The sequence below is a fragment of the Lutjanus erythropterus genome, chromosome 4 (assembly GCF_056507025.1).
Source record: "Lutjanus erythropterus isolate fLutEry1 chromosome 4, fLutEry1.hap2, whole genome shotgun sequence".
NCBI classification, from domain to species: Eukaryota; Metazoa; Chordata; class Actinopteri; order Lutjaniformes; family Lutjanidae; genus Lutjanus; species Lutjanus erythropterus.
The window spans coordinates 31843435-31865614 of record NC_139320.1 but is presented as its reverse complement, the minus strand read 5'-3'; the positions used below and the strand labels follow the sequence as shown (position 1 = coordinate 31865614).

The 22180-nt window shown below is 39.9% G+C and overlaps 1 protein-coding gene and 3 non-coding genes across 9 annotated transcripts; all 4 read left to right on the top strand.

The window, feature by feature from the left end:
• Positions 1–355: 355 nt before the first annotated feature.
• On the top strand, positions 356–21880 carry atg16l1 (ATG16 autophagy related 16-like 1 (S. cerevisiae)). 6 transcript variants are annotated; one of them, XM_084717633.1, is made up of 21 exons: positions 356–540; positions 2948–3059; positions 4404–4497; positions 4713–4818; positions 7302–7375; positions 8250–8319; positions 10178–10359; positions 10651–10716; positions 10807–10893; positions 11108–11167; positions 11308–11352; positions 15861–15963; positions 16600–16705; positions 17179–17249; positions 17774–17845; positions 18491–18611; positions 18778–18883; positions 19087–19236; positions 19512–19559; positions 20512–20613; positions 21400–21880. In XM_084717633.1, exons 2-21 carry the CDS (start codon positions 2954–2956, stop codon positions 21491–21493), a joined length of 1863 nt encoding a protein of 620 aa, XP_084573759.1. In that variant the 5' UTR covers positions 356–540; positions 2948–2953; the 3' UTR covers positions 21494–21880. The 6 variants fall into 6 exon arrangements, with proteins under 6 accessions (XP_084573759.1, XP_084573765.1, XP_084573764.1 ...); XM_084717634.1 differs by lacking the exon at positions 356–540 and adding an exon at positions 606–624; XM_084717636.1 differs by lacking the exon at positions 356–540 and adding an exon at positions 668–950.
• LOC146328595 (small Cajal body-specific RNA 6) lies at positions 9460–9745 on the top strand. Its single transcript, XR_014770074.1, has one exon.
• Positions 16191–16476, top strand: LOC146328594 (small Cajal body-specific RNA 6). The gene has a single exon (XR_014770076.1).
• On the top strand, positions 17931–18218 carry LOC146328593 (small Cajal body-specific RNA 6). Its single transcript, XR_014770077.1, has one exon.
• Positions 21881–22180: the final 300 nt, after the last annotated feature.

The window sequence follows — 22180 nt, the reverse complement described above, 5'->3', positions numbered from 1 at the left end:
ATGTTGGACCTTTTATAGAACTGCATCAATATAGCACAATGTCATAATTATATATTTAATAAATTTATAATCTGATTATACATTATTTTAAATTTGTTTTACTTTTCTTTTTCCTTTTCTTTTGTAAATAATGCACCCCTGGTAAGTTTTTGTGTACATATACTATTCATGTATTTATGTTTTCTAGAATAAAAAATAAAATTAAATAAAATTAAATGAAGACAGAAAGAAACAAATGAAGGAAGAAAGAAAGACAATGAAAAAACTTAGAAAGAAAGAAGGAAAAAACGAGAAAAAACATGTAAAAATCAGTGGCGTCTATTTATAGCTGACGTCATCTCAGTGCGACCGTCCCGGCAGCAGCAGAGTGTTTGGAGCCAAGATGGCGCAGAATCGGAGTGAAGCAGCTGAAGGAGCTGATGTCGGTTAACGAGACAAACAGGAGTGATAAACAGCGAGGAGCCGACAGCAGAACACCGAAGATACCCGAACAGAACCGAGTCAAGAGCCGAGCCGCAGTCCGGGACTCAGGTGGATCCTGTGAGTCTCAATCTGTGAGCCTGTTTAAAGATCTGCAGCTGTTAGCTGCTAAAGTTAGCATCGTGCTAACCTGTCGAGTCACGGGTGTGTGTTGGTGTGTGTGTGTGTATGTGTGTGCGCGCGGCCGTGTCTGTCCTGCGGGGTGAAGCAGAAAGATCAGTAACCATGACGACATGATGTTAAATCTATTTATAAGTCAGACAGGTTTAAACTGTAACTGTTAGCACCTTAGCATGTTAGCCTAGGGGTCTTCCTGTTTGTGTTGTGCTTCCCTTTAGCAACACATGCTAACAGAGAAGCTACCAGATGCTAACATGTAGTAACGGTATTTCTTAACGTTTCATGTCATCATTAAAGCGTCTCTGTGACGCTGCTGGCCGGATTAAAGCTGTACGTCATCATCTCCACAGGTACAGGTGAGCTGTGTGTCAGTCACCTGACTGACATCCCCGAACGTCATATAAAATCTCCATATATTTTGGGGTGGAGGACGCAGTGTTTACAACAGTGGTACTTCCTCCTCAAACACAGTCAGCAGATGGACTGTAAGGCTGTAACTATCAATTATTTTTACTATCGGTTGATCTTTCGATCGATCATTTTCGTCATTAATCGATGAATTTATCCTGTCAAATTTCAGTTGAAAAGTAAGCGTAAGGTAAAGGTCAATAGGTCCAGACACGTGGAGCATACATATGTTTGGACATACTGACCTATTTTTTAAGTCTGTCCTTTAACAATCCTTTTCATTATCTCTTAGTCTTTCAGTCATTTTCTCTATTAGTTGATTAGTTGTTGCATCTCCATAAAATGCGAGATGACGTCCTAAAATGCCTAGTTTTGACCACAACTCAAAGATATTCAGTTTAGGGATGTCCCGATCCGATATTGATATCGGCTATCGGTCCGATATCAGCCAAAAAACGAGTATCGGATTTTATCAAACTGCATCTAAAATCTCTGATATAAGCGCTCCGTTAAGCAGTCCATTTTCCACTCCAGCACTTCTAGGTGACTGGTTGCTGACTATTGTTCTCTGTTTGAGTAACATCACTTGATCAAGCCTTTTCTAACATTCCACACTACAAAATAAGTAATAAAAGTATGTATGATTTGTGCTGATATCGTATCGGATCGATATTGATATTGGCCAATACTCAAGGCTGCAATATCGGCATTGGATCGGAAGTGAAAAAGTTGTATCGGGACATCCCTAATTCAGAGAGGAGTAAAGAAATGAGAAAATATTCACATTTAAGAAGCTGAAATCAGAGAATTTGGACTATTTTTTTTTTAAGTTAAAAAGATGCTCCAACAGATTAGATTATCATAATCGTTGGCAAGTAATGTTAATAATTGATTCACAATCAATTTATCATTGCAGCTCTAATGAACAATGTTTCCTAGATGCTGAAGTTGTGTTGAAAAAGTGGACTATATCATCTCCATCATGTTGCTGCTGTTTAATATTAAATCAGACCAAATGACCTACAGAATTATTTCATGGGTGTATATGAACATATATAAATAATAATATTCTCTTATATTTTTAATATCTACTGAATTACTTAATATATGTTGTTTGTGTAGCATGAAGGAACTCTCACTCTTACTTCATTGTGTAGTCACATGTTGTGTTAACAGTAATACGGCAGACATCATATAAAGACACAACAACAGTCTGAGTTCATTTAACACCATGAAATTAAAGTGAACCTGTTTTAATGTTTGTGTTACATTAAATCTGTTCTCCAGCTGTTTCTCTGGTTGGAGACTGAGATATGAAACATGACAGTCAGATAACATAACTGTCAGATAAACATCCTTGCATCAGTTTGTTCTGTGGGTGGGGTCAGGTCATGTGACCTCACCCATATTTGAATAAAGGATTTTAGACATCCAACACTTTAAAACTTTTGTCTTCTTTTATTTATATATTCCCCCCATGTTTTGCATTGCTAGTACTACTGTTATGACCCTCGGCAGCACTGTTTCTATTTTCTTTTTTAAAAATAAGAATATGTTGTTAGAGAACTTACAGCAGAGCTACAAAACAAACTGTGAAGCTGAAAGGAGCAAAAAAAAAAAAGTAAACTCTTCAACTTGTTAGCTTATTTCTTATCCAAACACACCTGCCATTATTACTGATAAACACACCAGCCAGCCAACCAGTTTATTACGAACATCAGCTTAATGTAATCTAATGGTCTGTAATAAATCCTCCTTCAGGCAGACTCTAATATTCACTCTGATTGATGATGAGCATGGAGGATGGTTTGTGTCTCTCTCAGCTGTTAGGATCAGTTCAACAGTTGCACAGCGTACAGCCGGAATATTTGTCTGTGTTATTTGCACCTTAGATGATGTTGTGAGTTTGTATTCTGATGTGTGTGTTTGTTTGTTTCAGGTGGTGATGGCGGAGCGGCGGGTGGAGTGTACGTGGAAGAGACACATCTCAGAGCAGCTGAAGCTGAGAGACAGAGTTCAGAGACAGGCCTTTGAGGAGATTGTCCACCAGTGTGAGTCTATCACTGTGTGTGTGTGTGTGTGTGTGTGTGTGTGTGTGTGTGTGTGTGTGTGTGTGTGTGTGTGTGTGTGTGTGTGTGTGTGTGTGTGTGTGTGAGCTGTACCGTGTGGTTAAAAAGGGATATTGTGTTTATTTTTACTGAAATTGTGATTAGTGGGAATGATCTTTTTTATTATTATTATTAAAAGCATCAAAATCATGATGATGTGACATTTGTTGAGGTGTGAACCAAACAAATGTTTTCTTTCATCTGGAGAAAAGCAGCAGCAGCTGCTCTGCTTGCAGGTTAATGTCCGTGTCTGTGCTGAATGTGGTCACATGTTGCTCCGGTCAAGTGGTCATATATCACTTTATTCTGTCACAGTCTACATTCAGCCTTATTTTCATTTTCTATATCAAAACACTGTCAAACCACACTGGTTTTATGAGCTGTCATCTGTTTGATTTAGCTGCTAAAAACTTCTGGGGTCAATGGGCCATCAGTGCATATGGGTGGGGCGAGAGGGCCTGACAGCGCCGCAGCCCTGACTAGTGGCAGGTGGCTGCATAACACCATAGAGGCAACAGTTAATTTGCGTTGTGCGTGAATAAAATATTTATAAACAGTTTAACCGACTAGTATCTCTGGTGCCAACTTGTGAGGGTGGCAACGTTTAATTGTGTAGTTGACTAATTGCACGCATCGTTAGTATCAATACTTTGGTATCAGCTGCACTGCACTCAGTCTCTTGAGTTGACGGTGCTCACATTAGTCCTGCCTCCTCCCACTGACTCACAGTGGTGTTGTCGTCATCTTTTTCTCGTTACTCATCTCATTTGCTCTGGTTTAATATTCGTTGTTATGTAGAGCCCTGTCATATTTATCTTTTGATAAAAATTTAAACTTTTATTCCCTCAATGTTGTGGTCATTTTCTTCCCGTGGTACTGAATAATAATTTTCAGGGTATAGTATCAAAGTTAGAAATCCCAGTGTCGAGACAATACTGGTGTGTGTAGATGATCCTCACGCAGTTTGTTAGAGCTCAGTCTGCTCCAGCTAACAGCTAACGTGACACACACTCCAGTCAGAAACAGCAGCTAGCGGCAGCGCTAATGCTAACACACAGTTTGCTCTGGTTCAGTCTGATGGTCCTCACACCAGTATCAGTATGAGGACGAGGGACAGACATGTCCTTTAATGTTCACTGAGGTTAGGAATAGAGGTGTGTGTGAGGGAGACATTGACAGGACACATAATCAGTAGTAACACTGATCAAACCTGAACCTGACAGTACAGATAAAGACGGTCTCTGTGAAGACGGAGTGATGGACTGCGTGTGTCTCTCTGTGTTTCAGATAACCGCTTGTTGGAAAAGTCAGACCTGCAGGCTGTTCTATCAGAGAGATACCAGACAGACAAGTATGATGTGCAGAGAGGACACGAGGCCAGGTGAGTCCACATCAGCAGCAGGACTATCTCAACATAAAGGACAGTCCAAGTGTCTGGGGACAGTTAATCTAACAACTCACCTGCCTGATCAAGCTGCAGAAAACCCTGAACATGTCTGATGGTCCACAGCTGGACAAATTTTACCTCAATCTGTCCCTTGACATGTCCCCTGACCTCTGACCTGTCTCCTGCTGTGTTCTGTTGTTGTGTCTCAGTTCGGGGACAGACTCTGTCCGCAGCGACGCCCTGCAGCAGGAAATGGCTCAGATGAGAATCAAACACCAGGAGGAGCTGACGGAGCTGCACAAGAAACGAGGAGAGGTACATCACCTGTCCTACACACTGTCCTGATCACTTCCTGCCACAAGGTCATCTTCAGTCAGTTGTTTACAGAAGAACCTTCACGAATAGTTAGGGTTCCAACTAATGATAGTTTTATTATCGATTAATCTGTTGATCATTTTCTCCATGCATTGACACGTTTCAACTCATTTGTTTGGACATATTTGGGCCTATTTTTCAGCCTTTAACCTATTTTTGCCCCAAGATTGTGACAAAATTAATTAATCATGTTTACCTGTGGTTACACCATCCTGTTCGTGATGCTGACATTTATTGTCCATCTCCTATATATCTCTGTGCTCCACATGATTGGACCTATTTTTCATCCTTTGATCTATTTTACAAGTTTTGCCTGTAACAATTATTTTGATTGTTTATTAATCTTGCAATCATTTTCTACACTAATTGATTAGTTGTTGGTATGTAAAATATCGACCAGTGTCCAATATGACGTCCTCAGTTGTCTTGTTTTGTCCACATATTCAGTTTCCTGTCAGAGAGGAGTAAAGAAACCAGAAAATATTCACATTTAAGAAGCTGAATTTATACATATTTTCTTAAAGAAGAGACTCAAATGATTATTTAATGGTCAGTAGTTTGTGATTAATGTAAAAGTAGATTAATAATCGATTAATAGTTGCAGCTCTACTCATATTAAATGTATTTAGTGTATTTTTCATGTTGAATGATTGGATTAGTTTTCTGTCAGCGGGTGTTGGTCCAGTTATTTCCTCTCCTCTGCATCCAGACTGGTGTTGGCTGTTGCCATGGTAACATGTACAGCTGATTAGAGCAGACGTTACTGGAAACGGAGTCAGAGTTGCAGAAGAGAGCTGATTTCTCAACAGTGGAGCTTCCTCTAAAAACTGCTGACATGAAACAGATACTTGGAGACACACTTCATCATCTCAGTTTACAGAAACAGCTGAGCAACAGTACTGCTGTAAATAAATGAACAACTACAATCGATCAGACGTCAATCAAGAGAAAATTAGTTGCCAGTTATTTAGACGGATGAATGTTTTCAGTCAGTCATCATCTGGCTGCAGCTTTTGAAATGTGAGGATCTGCTCCTTTTTTTGTCATTTCTGACCGTAAATCAAGAATCTTTTGAGTTTTGGACAAATGGAGACCTTTTGAAGATGCCACTTTGGACTCTGAGAAACTGATGAGCAGGTTTCACTGTTTATTTTTGACATTTTGTAGAATAAATGATTAAATAACTGATCATGAAAATAATCAACACATTAGTTGTTCATGAAAAATAAGTAGCAGTTTGTTGATGAAGCTCATCAGCTCATTATGGACGAGTCAAGATTTTACAATAAAGTAATCATTCATAATTTGTTAATCCATCCATTTTCTTCTGCTTGTCCAGTTCACATTATTGTAGCGCTACAACGATAATTTGATTATTAATTGACTATAAGATATTGTCAGCTATTTTGGTAACCAATTAATCAGTTTGAGTCGTTGTTTAATTAAACAAAAAAAAAAATTCTCTCATTTCAGCTTCTTAAAAGTGAATATTTTCTGGTTTCTTTCCTCCTTCCTGACAGCAAACTGAATATCTTTGAGTAGTGGACAAAACGAGACATTTGAGGACGTCATCTTGGATTTTATGGACCAGACAACTAATCAATACATAGAGAAAATGACTGAAAAATTAACCAATATACCAAACACAGGGATAGCAGCATATTTTGCTCCAAATGCTTCACATGTTTGGACCTACTTTTAGATTGTGATAGGATTAATTGATCGAGAAAATGATTGACAGATTAATGCACAATGAAAATAGTGGTTAGTTGTATGTTACATTATTGATTAATTATGTTATGAATGTGCTAAATAAATGTAATTCCTTAATTTAATTTGGTGAAATCCATCTTTCTGGTTTTCTTTTCATTTTAATATCAGTGATCAATAACGGTGAACTCTGTTTAGACCCAACAGGAAGCAGAGAACAAATTAACTCAAACTGACTAAACAACATAATAATATCAAGAAAACTAGGCAACAAGAAAATAACAGCTGATCTTTCACAAAAAAGAATAACCTGCTGTTACTGTATTTTACCTTTTTAATGAAGTTGTTTTTATTACCTTAAAGAAACATTTAGCATGTATTAACAATAATAAACACAATAATGAAGTGTTTTCAGCTGTGAGGAGCAGCTTTCAGTTTTCTGAGTTTTAAAACTAAATATTTCACATTTTCAGAATATCTGAGGTGTTTTTGGAGACGCTCATCCTGTTTTCTGTTGTTTGTGTCGACCTGCCTGACGTCTATTATCCAATCAACATGGCCGACATGTCTGTGTGTTTTTGTTACTTGGAGGTGAAGAAGTGCTGACTCACTGTGTGTGTGTGTGTGTGTGTGTGTGTGTGTGTGTGTGTGTGTGTGTGTGTGTGTGTGTGTGTGTGTGTGTGTGTGTGTGTGTGTGTGTTTGTTTGTTACAGCTGGCTCAGAGCGTGATCGAACTGAACAACCAGATTCAACAGAAGGACAAAGAGATCCAGAGCAACGAGGCAAAGTCAGTGTCCACACACACACACGCACACACACACACACAAAAAAAAAGGGCAAAAAATCTGTCTGGAGCCACATCATTTAAATTCTGTCTTTTTACTGAAGACTTTTATGGTTTTTATTTAGCATCCATGGCAGCTTATGGAGACTCAAGAAAACTCATCTTAGATGAAGTCGAGATACCAAGCTGTAGACGTAGGACATGACAAAATATTTAACCTTTTTTTTTTATTTGGTGTATAGGCTGCATATGTTAACATATGTTTACAATGAGTTTTGAACCCAACTCAAATTTTTTGACTTTTGAAACTGTGAACCTGATTCATCATTATTTAGGTGCCTGAAAATGAAATGGTTTTAATTGAAAATATAAAAATTGTAAGCATCATTCACTTTCACTTTAATGCATTTATTCAGTATTTTCTCAAATACAGTTTTTGGGGTCTTTTAAAACTCAAATATGTAAGTTTATATAAAGAAAAAAGTAAATTAAGAAAAGATTAGTAGTCTATATTTTTTTTCAAAAGTTAAGACTCAAAAAATCTGTTGCACTAAGTTGCCTTTACATTTTTATTTTTCTCAACTTTTTGATAAATGAAAATTAAAATGTTAAATAAAACAACATTTATTTTCATAGAGAGCGGCTGAAGAGCCGTATGTGGCTCTGGAGCAGGTTGCAGACCCCTGTACTATACACACACACACACACACACACACACACACACACACACACACACACACACACACACACACACACACACACACACACACATATGCTGCAGCATGTTACTGTGTCTGATACCTCACCTGTGTGTGTGTTCACCTGCAGCAGGCGATCAAACACAGATCATGTGTATCTGACGTGTTTGTATTTGTAGGATGTTGGAGTACCAGCAGCAGATCTCTAACCTGGAGGGAGACTGTCGGGACCTGAGGAGCTACCTGCAGGTGAGAGACCAGCTGACACACAACCCCCTGCACTGATGTAGTCACATGATCAGTCCTCAGATCAGGACGTGTCCTGTTGTTGAGAGCAGAAGATCTCTAACATTTAACGTAAACCTGTTAATGAAACTCTAACAACATAATGCGGAACTTAAAGAGATGTTTCACCCCAAAATCAAAACTCCATATGTTTCCTCTCACCTGTGGTGCTGTTTGTCCATCTTGATTGTTTCTAGCAAAAAGAAAGTAGTTCTTTCATGAAACTGCTCACGACAAGGTGTGTGGATTATTTTGAATAACCAGGTCATGATTTTTTGGAAATATATATATTTTTAGGGCTGTAACTAACAATTATTTTTTTGTCAATTAACCTGTTGATCATTTTCTCTGTTAATTGATTAATTAATCCTGTTGTAGTCTTTTCAGTTGAAATTTGGAGCAACACATGCTACCATCCCCAGATTTCTCTCTTAATCACTTAAAATGTCAGAAAATGGTGAAAAAGTCCAAGATGATGTCCTCAGATGTCCTGTTCATCAAACTTTACCCTATTTTTAAGTCTTTCCTTTCATGATTATTTTCAATTAATCATGTTCTCCACGTTTGGACCTATTTTTCAATTGACAAGCCAGATGTTAATCTGCTGTAACACCATCCTGTTTGTGATGCCAAGATTTATTGTCCAGGTCCTGGACACCCATGTGTTCTACATTTTTGATCAATTTGTCAACCTTTGACCTGTTTTTCAAGTCTTTCCTGTAATAATTATTTGTTTTATCTATTCATCTATTGACCATTTTCTCCACTAATTGATTAGTTGTTTGGTCCATAAAATGTCAGTCAATTTGTAAAGTCCACCATAACGTCCTCAAATATCTTGTTTTGTCCACAATTTTTTGAATTAAAAATGACTCAAAACAATTTCTTGATTACACCTGATGTCAGCAAAACGTCTTCAACTCTCAAAACTATCTAGATGATAAATAGGACTACAGATAAGAGGAGGAATATGTAGTTTTGATTTAGGGGTGAACTGTCCCCTTACAGGAGCTCTACAGTGCAGACAGCTGTGAGAGACGTGAGCGCCGCCCTCAGGCTGCTCATAATAATCATATAAACTCCCAACAGTTCAGATGTGTTGAAGGTCAGTGATGAGCAGTAAAAGGTCTGATTACCCACAATCCTCTCCTGCTGCCCTCTGGCTCCCAGCAGCCCCTGCTGTTTGCTCCCATCATGCTCTAGTGGTGCGGTGGTGGTCCCAGGAGCTGCTGACAGACAGACAGGATGTGACATCACAGTGTTACAGAGTCTGTACAGAGACCGTACAGGCTCTGTGTGATGATGTCATCATCCAACAGAACCAATCAGCATGGAGCGTCAGGCTAAGGAGGAGGAGGAGGAGCTGATCTCAAGTTTTCAACCTGAGGCCTTTGGTCTGAAAACACTGGGACCAGTTTGATTACTGGTCAAAGGTGGAGCGTCATGGGTGTTTATGTAGAAAAAAATCATTGTGGTCGTTAAAAGAGAGAGACGATAATTATTGATCCACATTGAATTGTCATCAATCACACACTTGTGTATTTTAAAGATCCTTTTGAAATCAGTTTTTCCTTTTGTCTCTAAACTGTTGACGTATCAGACTGTAAATAAAAATCACAGGTTTCATCATAATATGACATATTGATTCTTTGGACAACACTTTCTGTAGTGTAAAATAAATCTTGTGTATCTTGTGGTGGCTTTCTCAAACCATTCAGACCTATTTTAGTCTTGTGAGAGTTCAGTGATGCCTGACCTTGACTCAGTGTGATCTGTCTCTGGACTGATGAAGGCTCAAGACTGTGTGTGTGTGTCCCTGTAGGACCTGGAGCGGGCCAATCAGACACTGAAGGACGAGTATGACGCCCTACAGATCACCTTCTCTGCTCTGGAGGAGAAACTGAGGAAGACCACAGAGGACAACCAGGAGCTGGTGTCCCGCTGGATGGCTGAGAAGGCTCAGGAGGCCAACAAGCTGAACGCCGAGAACGAGAAGGACAGCAGGTAGACACACCTGGATGCACCTGGACTAGGAAGATAAGAGTTGGAAAATAGGTCCAGACATCTGGAGCACATAGGCCCATCTTTACCTGTTGTAACATCAACCTGTTCGTGATGTCAAGATTTATCGTCCATCTTATGTATGTCCATGTGCTGCGCATGTTTGGACCTATTTTTCAACTGTCAAGATTGTGACAGGATTAATCAATGGAGAAAATAATTGACAGATTAATCAACAATGAAAATATGACTGACCCTGGTGTTTCAGACATATTTAACTCTTTGGTGTTTCAGACGCAGACAGGCCAAACTACAGAAGGAGCTGGCCGACGCAGCCAAAGAGCCTCTGCCCGTCGACCCGTCAGTATTCTGGTTTCATCTGTTTTGAAGCAGCTTTGCTTTGAAGCACTCCGAGTGAACTACGACACTGACTCTGTTTTTTGTTCTCAGAGACGACGACATTGAAGTCCTGGCTGAGGATGGAGGGAAGGGCGGCGGAGAGACGTCCCCCAACAGACCACTCAGCAGAACTCCCAGGTGAGACCAGTACCTCTCCTGCTCCAATTATATGAGGTGAACTGGGACAACAACACTGTAAATATGAAGACATGTTAAAACACCAAAGTCACATAATAACACAAACAGATGGAGGCAGCAGTAGACAAGAGTTTGGTTGGTTTGGACAGAGTGATATAAAGAATGGTGGTTTCCTAACCCTAAATATAGTGAATTTGTTTGTGTGTTTGTGCAGCAAGAAGATCTCTCAGCCTCCTCCTGGCGGTCTCCTTGACTCCATCTCCAACATCTTTGGGTATGTAGCTGTGACATCGCCTGTCCTCTCTGTCCACTCACCTGTCCTAGTCTCTGAGAGTCTCTGAGGGTCTGGACTGTCCATGTTGTGATTGACACCTGTCTATCTACCTGTCTATCTGTCTGTCTGTCTGTCTGCAGCGTGTCTGAGTGTGTCCAGCCTGGACTCGTCCCACCACACTCCAGGTGAAGGACTGTGTGTGTGTTCACCTGTTCACACTGTCAGATCTGTGATTGGCTCGTTCACACTGTCAGCTCTGTAATTGGCCAGTTGCTGACAGACTCAGTTTAGACTTTTTAATCAGAATATTTTAGTTTCTAGCAGTTGTGTTGTTCTGAGCATGGCTCGCAGCAGGACCGTAGGAGGGAGGAGGAGGATGACAGATTCAGTGTTTTTAGCTTAGGCAGTTAGCTACACTGAAGAGGCCAAGCTAAGAAAACTATAACGCAACTAACAAATATTTGTTACAAGAAAGGCTTGAAAAACAGGTGTAAACATCCACATTTGGACCATTTTTTCAAGTCTTTGACAAGATTGTGACAGGATTAATTAATTGTGTTTATCTGCTGTAACACCAATGTGTTTGTGACACTGATATTTATTGTTTGTGTGACAATTAATTGTTTTCTGGTTAGTTTAATCAATAATTAATTATTATTATTATTATTATTATTATTATTATTATTTGAAAAATAGGTCCAGACATATGGAGCACACAGAGCTGTGTTTATCTGCCGTAACACCATCCTGTTCGTGATGCCAAGATTTTGTTATTCATCTCCTACACGTCTTTGTTGTCCACATGTGTGGACCTGTTTTTGAAGTCCTTGAAAAAATTGTGACAGGATTAATTAATCGATTTTCTCCACAACGGCACAAATAACACTAGCAGGAGGTGCGTCATGAGGATTTAGAAAAGTAACAAGTAGCATGTAAGCAAATAAACTTGAAATTATTATAATAATATTAAATTGAACAGAGTTTGGTGTAGTTGTAGAATGAATGGTGAACCCAGGGGAAACACTGGTGAGTAAAATGTTATCACAGATAAAAACAAACCAGAAGCAGGTTTAAGGAGATTCCTGCTGTTAGAAGTTTCTCAGGGAAGCTGTCTTGTGATTGGCTGTCAGTAGAGGATGAGGGCTATGATTGGCTGTGAGCACACACACCAAAACATGTGCTGTCGTGTTGATTGCTCTGCTGTCAGTGTGAACATGTGAAGTTTGTAGTGAAGTGATTATTGTTGACAATAATCGATACTAAATCAATAATCAGAGCCAGATGCATCGTGTAGAGTAGAGTTTGTGTTCTTGTGTGGATCTGACCTCTATAACAAAATGATCCTATTGATCATCAATTATTGATCAGCTGCAGCAGCACAGACAGAATCTGATTATTGTTCATCTGAATTTACATTTGATAAATTAAATCAATCAATCATGTCGTCTGTGGTTTAAAGGTCTGATCAGATTTCTATCATATCAATATTCACTCCGTCAGAAAAAGGAAACGATTTAATTTGTCTGTTGTTCAGCCTTCAGTTGATTCAAACACAGACACATAATGTACTTAATATAGTAAAAGACAAGGCTATAATAATAATAATAACAATAACAATAATAATAACAATAACAACAATAACAATAATAATAATAATAATAATAATAATAATAATAATAATAATAACAATAATAATAATAATAATAATAACACTACTACTACTAATAATAATAATGATGATGATGTCTGTTTCCACAGACTACAAACTGATCACTCTGATCAATATTTATATCAGAAATGTGACACCACATAGATTGTCATGTGACCAAACCTCTAGCTTGTTTCTCCTGTCCAATCACAGCCAGGATCACTGGTGGCTGTGATTGGCTGTGATTAGAGGAGATGCACCTGTGTCAATTAATCAATTTTTTAATTGACTATTAAATTAATTGCCAACTATTTTGGTAATCAATTAATTATTTAGAGTCGGCTTTTTAATGAAAAAAGTCCAAATTCTCTGACTTGGTTTCAGTAAAAGTGAAAACTGCAATGCAAAAATGATAATTTCCACTAACTGTATCACAGTTTCAATTAAAATAATCTGAATATGAATTTTTTAAAATCATATCTTTCAGCCCTTGTTTGCACTTTGATGAATAACTTTTGACTCTGATCATCAGAGGGAAGAAAAAAAACTGAACTGAAGTCACATTCAAACATGTAACTGGTTGTTTTCTTCTGCTAACTGAAATTAATTTCATAACAAATGTAATATAACCCTAACATAACCTGGGAACCCTCTGACTACCATCTGATGATGATTTGGAGGAAACTGAGTAAAGACTTCCTCTTCTGTGTGTCGGTCGGTTTCATCTTCAGCCTGAGACGTGAGGCTGGAGTCTGACCCCATTGTTGATGAAAAGATAAATCTTCATCAGATGATGGTCGTTTTTTCCCACTTTCCTCTCAACACAACTCTTTACCTGCACACAACCAAAGACTGCTCCAACCTGATTGGTCAGGGCTCAGTAAGGCTCGCCCAGGGGCAGTAAAATGTGGGGCAAATAAATCTGGCAACTCACGTCTGACTGGGCAAGTGGAGAAAAATAATCAATGATTAACTGATTATTAAAATATTTTAATAGTTTAAGTAACTTTTCATGCAGAAATGAAAATGTTTTTTTCAGGCTCTGAATTATGAAGATTTCCTGCTTTTTACAGTTTATTATCATATTTAACTGAATATCTTGGTGTGTTAGACAGAAAAAGACATTTAAACACGTCATCTTGGACTTTAGAAAACTCTGAGGGACATTTTTCATGTTTATGCTTTATTTTATAGACGTTTCAGCTCTAGATTAAACATGGCAGTTAACTTTAGTATTTCCTGTTATTTGATAACCACTAATAAATAAACTGTTTGCACAGGGGCAAGTAAAGATCGACTTTGGGCAAGTAGAAAGTGTGAAGTGTTGAACAATGATTGGTCCTGATCAAAAAGAAACTGAGACACTTGTGATAAAATCTGATCCCTTATTACAGAATCTGTTTTCACATGAGCTGGGTTCTTACAGGTGCTGGAAATCCTTGAAAACAAATTTTAATGTAGTGTTTTCAAGGTTTGTAAAGTGCTTGGATTTTGGATGAAGTGCTTGAAATTGTAATGCCATTATTTTCAAAATAAATCACTCTCTGACTGAATAGTTAGATTTTTGGATTAAGGCATAAAAATAAGATTTATTTTTGCCTTTTGCACAAAATGAAGACGACTGATAACATCTGGTTCAGTGTGATGAATAAATGACATGTGGTCTTATTGTCCATATAAATATAAATACATAATTTTCCACAGCTGTTAAGTGCTGGAAGAGCTTCAACATGACTTAAGAAAAGATGCAGGAATCCTGAGTACAGATTTGTTTTATAGACCTGAACCCTGTCTGGCATCACAGACAGACAGCTGCGTCCCGCTGTGGACTCACTGTCATCTCTTGTGATGAACTGTCTCACACTGTGGACATGTTAGCAGCAGCAGCCCAGTCTATGTCCCCTCCAGGCTCCTGTAGCTGTCAGTGTTTGTGAATAATGACGACTAACGTGAACTCGGGTTATTAACTCTCTGTGGTAAAATTAAAGTCATTATTACGTCAGACTTCCTGCATAATGATGCTCCTGATGATTGGTGAGCAGAGGTGGTGAGTTCAGCCAATCAGATCCCAGAACTACAGAGTCATACCTCACTCATTCTTTATAACTGGGACAAATCATTTCCCACCAAAAAAGAAAAAAACCTTAGAAATTATTAACACCAGCACTCTTAAGCTCAGTTCTTTGGTTGTGGAAATTTATTCTGTAAGGATTTATATATGAAAAATATTTAATTTATGAAATGTTTTGCTTTCATTTTTTAAATTTCTAAACCTGCTCTGTGTCAGAAAACAATACTTAGAAATCTAAAACTAACAATACCGACTGATAATAGAGGTGTGCTAGTATAATTATCTTTGTTTAAAATTATAATTTTTTTATGAAAATGTTGGTTCTTTTAAGTGTCCCAGATTTCCATCACAAACTATGATTTAATCAGGCATAAAAAGGGTCAGTTATACCCTAAGGACCCCTGTCTCACATCCTGTTTTAAATACTGTGCAAGCACTGAAAAGCTTTCTATTTTTAGACAAATTCATTAAATAATATTGCTATCAGATGTGTTTCATCATCACATAATGACTCTGTAGCCACTCTAAATCAGAGCTAAATAAGAATTATGGTTTAAAAATGTGAGACACTTTAAAAATAAAATGGCTGCTGTAAAATGAAAACATGGAACATTTTGCCGACTCTAAGACATGGACTCTTTATTTTCCATCATGATTGAAGAGTAAAAATCAAAACGCCCTCAAAATAGAGTTTTGTTCCACTTCTCTAGAATGAGTGACGTCTAATTATTAAGTTCTGTTGTCTTGGGCTCCTCCAACACTCAGACAAACAAACGTTTAAGTCTAACAGATAAACAAAGAAAAAACATCAAAGTCAAAGAATCCAGGTTTTTCTGGAGTTGGAGACTGATCAATATAACTGCATCTTAATGCTGTGATTGATTTGAGGCTCATAGAAATCTAACATCCTGTATTTTTTGAACCTGTTGTCTTGTCATTGGTCAGTTTGTGACAGTGCTCCTCTTCCTCAGCAGGCGTCGAACTGCCAACTCTTTCAGCACATCACCTGAGAACACGGAGGCTCCGTCAGGTGTATGTGCGGAGGTCAGAGTCCCCTCCACCGCTCTTCACGTCTTTGTGAGTATCTCTGATGGCCTGACTGGGAGGAGACCAGTTTAAACTGTTCAGACTCCGCCCACTTTTCATTATGGAGAGATCGCTGTTGTTCTGCCTTGCTGTTGATAAACAAACACAAAAGATTTCAGTCAGGTGAAGCTTATTCAGTTGATCCACAGCATCATCAATGTTCTTGTTCCCACAATGCATCTGTCTTGGTGGTTTTAACAGGGGGGTGTAACCTGATTGGTCAGTGATGAGCAGTAAAAGGTCTGATTACCCACAATCCTCTCCTGTTGCCCTCTGGCTCCCAGCAGCCCCTGCTCTCTGCTCCCATCATGCTCTAGTGGTGCAGTGGTGGTCCCAGGAGCTGCTGACAGACAGACAGGATGTGACATCACAGTGTTACAGAGTCTGTACAGAGACCGGACAGGCTCAGTGTGATGATGACATCATCCAACAGAACCAATCAGCATGGAGCGTCAGGCTAAGGAGGAGGAGGAGGAGCTGATCTCAAGTTTTCAACCTGAGACCAACAGAAGAACAAGCAGGTCTGAGGGGGACATTCTGATTGGCTCACAGTTAACCTGTATGTTTGTGTGTGTGTGTGTGTGTGTGTGTGTGTGTGTGCGTGTGTGTGTGTGTGTGTGTATTCAGGAAGCTCATGACGGCGAGGTGAATGCAGTGAGGTTCAGCCCCGGCTCTCGTCTCCTAGCAACAGGAGGGATGGACCGCAGGGTGAAGCTGTGGGAGGTCGTCGCCGGTGAGTTCAGGATCAATCCGGGAAATCCAGTTCTCTGTGCAGTCAGTGTGTTTAGCTGCAGGTCAGTGAACTGATCTGAGACGGGTGAAACAAAACTGCTTCATCTGAGTCTGAGCAACTCAACAACGTCACATCACTTCAAACTCCACCGACAAAATTAGCTTTTTGAACCAGCTGTTCTAATAATTATGAACATTCATTTTCACTCAGATGCATAATGAGAAACGAGAAAGTTAACTTTATCATAAATAAATGTAAATGTAAGTCCTATCTTATCTGAGGACAAAGACCGCAGAGACCGACCTGTTCCATGGAGCTGAATTACTTCTGCTATGACCTGTTCTTCTGAGCAACAAATGCTGTAAATGACCAATCAGAGTCAAGTATTTGACATGTGACAACATTCTAATGTCTGTCTCAGGTTGGACTTGATGTCTCTGACCAGCTGCTGTCTGTCTCTGTCTGTGTGTCAGGTCGCTGTGAGCCTAAAGGAGCTCTGACCGGCAGTAACGCTGGAATCACCAGCATTGAGTTTGACAGCGCTGTAAGTCTGATTCTGTTTTTAATAGAAATGTTTAATAATATTTATTTATTTATATGAATCATATCTCTTCACTATCATTAATTTATCTTTTATGATCATCTTTGTTCTCTGACATCATCCTGACACATTTGTTTGGTCACTCGTCGGAGTGGCAGGGGCTTTGCTTAATAAATGATGACATCACACACTTTTATGCACCGATCACAGTTCAGCACCATGTTAATCTAAACTTGGTGACTGTTGTCAATTAATCAGATTATTTTCCAGATCAGTGAATCAAATCCAGTGTGATGAGCTGACAGAATATGATGCATGTTTACTGCCAGAATGACACATTAATCATTGATTATTGCTGATTAATTTTAATAATTGATTACTTGACTTGCATTGCAGCTGCAGTTTTCAGCACTGTGACATAAATCTGATGGAAGCTCAGCCTGCAGAGTTAAACTCTTTATAATCAATCAGCTGTGTGATACCTGCTTATATAAATAAACTTATTGACTGATTGATTTTGTTGTCAGGGCTCGTACCTGCTGGCTGCCTCTAATGACTTCGCCAGTCGGATCTGGACTGTAGACGACTACAGACTGAGGGTGAGTCTTTACAGCTCTCATCTCACACACGCAACCTTCACCTGTCTGGAACACGTGTCGATGCTCTCTGATTGGTCAGTCTTTTGGTCAGTGATGTCATGTAAAAGGTCTGAACCTCAGATCCCACCACCCATCGGCCATCTTGGCTCCCAGCAGCCCCTGCTCTCTGCTCCCATCATGCTCCAGTGGTGCAGTGGTGGTCCCAGGAGCTGCTGACAGACAGACAGGATGTGACATCACAGTGTTACAGAGTCTGTACAAAGACCCTACAGGCTCAGTGTGATGATGACATCATCCAACATAACCAATCAGCATGGAGCGTTAGGCTGAGGGGGCGGGGCCTGAGTGCTGATCTCACTCTGCTACTGAGACCACAGAGACACAACAAGAGCGTCGTCCTCATTAATATTAATATTGATATTCAGTATTGTTATGTCTCTTTGTTAGACATGAAACAGATTTTTGTCTTCAGGATGGATCGTTGTATATAAATGTTCATTAAAAACTTTAAAATCGTTTGATTAAAGCAGCGCCCCACGCTGGTCACAGTCGAACATCGTCCATTTGTGACATTTTATTTGTGACCCTTCTTCTTTTTCAAATTGTAATCTAATGTGTGTCTGGTGTCCATCTGTCCGTCCTCAGCACACCCTGACAGGTCACAGTGGGAAGGTGCTGTCAGCTCGTTTCCTACTGGACAACGCTCGGATCGTCTCTGGGAGCTACGACCGAACGCTCAAACTTTGGGACCTCCGCAGCAAAGTCTGTACGTGATTGGATGGTTTTCTTTGTTTTTTAAAGGGATTCCTTAGCAACCAGGGAGGGGTGGACAGGGACAATGCTGTGTACTGTAAACTGTAACATGAAGTAACAGTTACGATGAGTCAGTGCTCTGTGACTGTCTGTGACCGGGTGCTGTCTCACCTGTGCAGGTATGAAGACGGTGTTTGCAGGTTCCAGCTGTAACGACATCGTGTGCACAGAGCAGTGCGTCATGAGCGGACACTTTGATAAGAAGGTTCGATTCTGGGACATCAGGTCAGTTTCAGGTTCTTCATGGCTTTCATGAAACTATCAGATGTTTTATCAAACTGTTTTCTTATTGTTATTGATGATGATGTCTATTGATGACATATATCACTGTTTTATTGTTAAGGCCAAATTATTTGTTTTATTATTTCTCACCATATCCCGTGTGTGTGTGTGTGTGTGTAATCTGTGTATATGTGTGTGTGTGTCAGGGCGGAGAGCATTGTGCGGGAGCTGGAGCTGCTGGGCAGAGTGACGTCTCTGGACCTGAACCACGACCGCACAGAGCTGCTGACCTGCTCGAGAGACGACCTGGTGAAGATCATCGACCTGCGCACCAATGCCGTCAGACAGACCTTCAGGTGAGTCCGGCATGAGCAGCTCACCTGTCACATGACTGCAACAGGTGTGTGTCCCCGCTCTCTTCCTCACAGACGGACCCTGAACATTTCATCCTGGATTTTAGCCTGGTTAAACAAAAGCAGAAAAAAATCTAATTCATTGTTTTCATCTTCACTTTTAATCGTGCTGCTGTTGACTTCATGTGTAATAACTGTGTGTGTGTGTGTGTGTGTGTGTGTGTGTGTGTGTGTGTGTGTGTGTGTGTGTGTGTGTGTGTGTGTGTGTGTGTGTTCAGTGCTCAGGGGTTCAAGTGTGGAGCTGACTGGACCAGAGTGACCTTCAGGTGAGTTAAACAGTTTTTTTTTTACCTGGACTGTCGACTCTCTGCATCTCTCTGTTTAACACTAAATATTCTTTGACACTGTTTAAAGCATTACGTCTTGATAATTATATTATTAATGTATAATAATAATATTAATAATGGCGTTGCATTGGACGGGCCGTCGTACCCCTGTTCCTGTCCTGGCGTGCTGCGGCTGCGACCATGTAGCCAGATGCCGGCTGGTCAACAAAGCTCTTAATTTTCAAGTGTAGATCACACTGTGAAAGTTTCATGTAAGGCTTGCTTCTTGTCACCAGTAGGTGGCGCCATGACTATGACTGAATATTGTCAAGTTGATGTGTGCAGACCTGGACTCTAATTAAACTTGTGACGTTTGGTGAAGATCAGACCGTTTAAACCACAGTTATAGCAATTTCATGTTTCATGGTGAAAAGTTTTTGAAGTAATAATTAGTATTCAGAACTGCCGCTTTGATTCCGACAAAACAGTTTTCACTGAATTCTGATCACATCTACTTCTTGTTCTTTGATCCCAGTTTAAACTGCTGTCAGTGACACTCAACACTTCCTGCAGATCTTTCACATTAAAAGCCTTCTATGAAAGGGACTCTGCTCTGCATTAAGAAATTAAAAGCCTTCAGAGTTTCAGTGGACAGAACCTCTTAAGACTTTTATTGTGAAACATTTACCAGAAGATGGAGAAAACTCACAGACCGTAACGTCACTCTCACACATTGGGTCATTATGTTCCTCTGAGGAGCAACAGTGATCCCTGCTGGTAAAGTTCAGCATTAAAGCCCAGTTTTGGCTTAATATGAGTTAAAGCATTTTATATCATTGGCCCGACCAGATGGTTCATAGCAACAGCCCCGGTACACTATACCCCTGTCCTATAAGTCTGTTTCCTGTCACTGCCCTGACGTCTGTCTGTCTCTCTGTCTGTCTGTGTTCAGTCCTGACGGCAGCTACGTGGCTGGAGGATCAGCCGATGGCGCTCTGTATGTCTGGAACGTCATGACCGGGAAAGTGGACCGAACTCTGGACCGAAACCACAAGTAAGAGCAAAAGCAGAGCCAGACTGATCCAGAACCTGAACACACAGAAACCACTGATCTATGAGCCATTTTAAAAACTGAACCAATCAGATTAGAGCTGACAGCCACAGACAGGAAGTCTGACTAACGCAGAGCTCACTGACCCGTCCACCTCTCCAAATCTGGACTTAAATATAAGTATATAAATAATATAATATAAATATAATATAAATATATGTGCTGCCATCTTCTGGCTGCCAGTCTCTCTTCTAAGTAGAGAGTAGAGTTTGATTTGTTGAAACAGCAGCCTCAGAGGGTCAAAACTCAGGAAGGTCTGAGCAGACGTCTGTTTATGTTCAGCATGTGAAGGAATTTCAATGCTAATTTCCCTTAGCGTATCAATGGGAAACCCCATTATATGTTAGCATCAAGCTAACAAACCAAACGGTAGTGATTTATATGTAAAAAAAAAGAAAAAAGAAATGATTCAGGAATCATTAAAAAAGAATCTCAACTCTGACGAGATTCACCCACAAACCTTTGCAGCTCTCCTGTCCGTCTGTTTTAAAGGGCAACGATTTTAGTTTGTTTTTCCAATTATGAAGCTTTTGCAGTGTTGCATATTATTGTTCATCATTCTTTTCCATTTTCTTTTTGAGCTACACTGTAGAAAAAATAGGGGAAAAAGTAAATTATGGTGAGTGAGGTCAGCGGTGATGTCGAGCTGCTGGTGTCTGTTGGTTGTTGGTTTTGTTTACATCAGATTGACTCTGTAACCTGTTGTTGTTGTTGTTTGTGTGCGTGCAGCTCTGCCATCAACTCGGTGTCGTGGTCGCCTTCAGGAGCATACGTTGCCAGCGTGGAGAAAGGCAGCAAGGCCATCCTGTGGTCTGACATGTGATTGGCTGAAGAGTGGCACAGCCTGAAGATGTGGACAGCAGGAGGAGGTGGAGTTGGACAGAGACACTGAGGAGGAGCAGGAGGAGGCAGTGACAGAGACATCATGGAGTATCTGGAGCTCCTCTCCTGTTGAACTCTGACTGCCTGAATCAGACTGAGGGGACATGTTGGACATGTTGGAGGGACTGAGTCTCATGTTTACGTTGAGAGAAGCAAACTGCCGTCTCACAGTTTGGTCCAGCTGGACGTCGCAGAGGACTGAAGGGTGAATCATAATAAAGTCTTTAACAGATGAACACATGAATGAAACACTTTGACTCCACCGTCCTCACTAATGTGTGTGTGTCTGTGTGTGAAACCAGAATAAAGTCAGAATCTGTTCATGTCTCCGTGTGGACGACTGCGTCTCTTTGTCTCAGATGACCAGACAGACGGACGGTTCATTTGTACTGCAAATGTCATGACCCAGATGTGAGCGAGAAGGTCAAAGTTCATGTTCAGTTTATGATAATGACGATAACAGCGCTCACATCATCAGCTGATCAAAAACAACGGAAAGTGTCGACGTGATATAAAAACTTTAATGTTTCTCTGTGGGTTTACAGTTGATGTTTTCACCAGTAAGTACAAAACTGTAATATTAAATTTCATGCAAGAAGTCCAAGTGTTACCAATCGTCCCCTTTTTT

Coding starts and splice junctions, on each gene's coding strand:
- atg16l1 (XM_084717633.1), top strand. CDS start 2,954: ATGGCGGAGCGGCGGGTGGAGTGTACGTGGAAGAGACACATCTCAGAG. Junction 11,353..15,860: donor CTCGTCCCACCACACTCCAG/GTGAAGGACTGT, acceptor CTTCCTCAGCAG/GCGTCGAACTGCCAACTCTT. Junction 19,560..20,511: donor TGGACCAGAGTGACCTTCAG/GTGAGTTAAACA, acceptor GTCTGTGTTCAG/TCCTGACGGCAGCTACGTGG.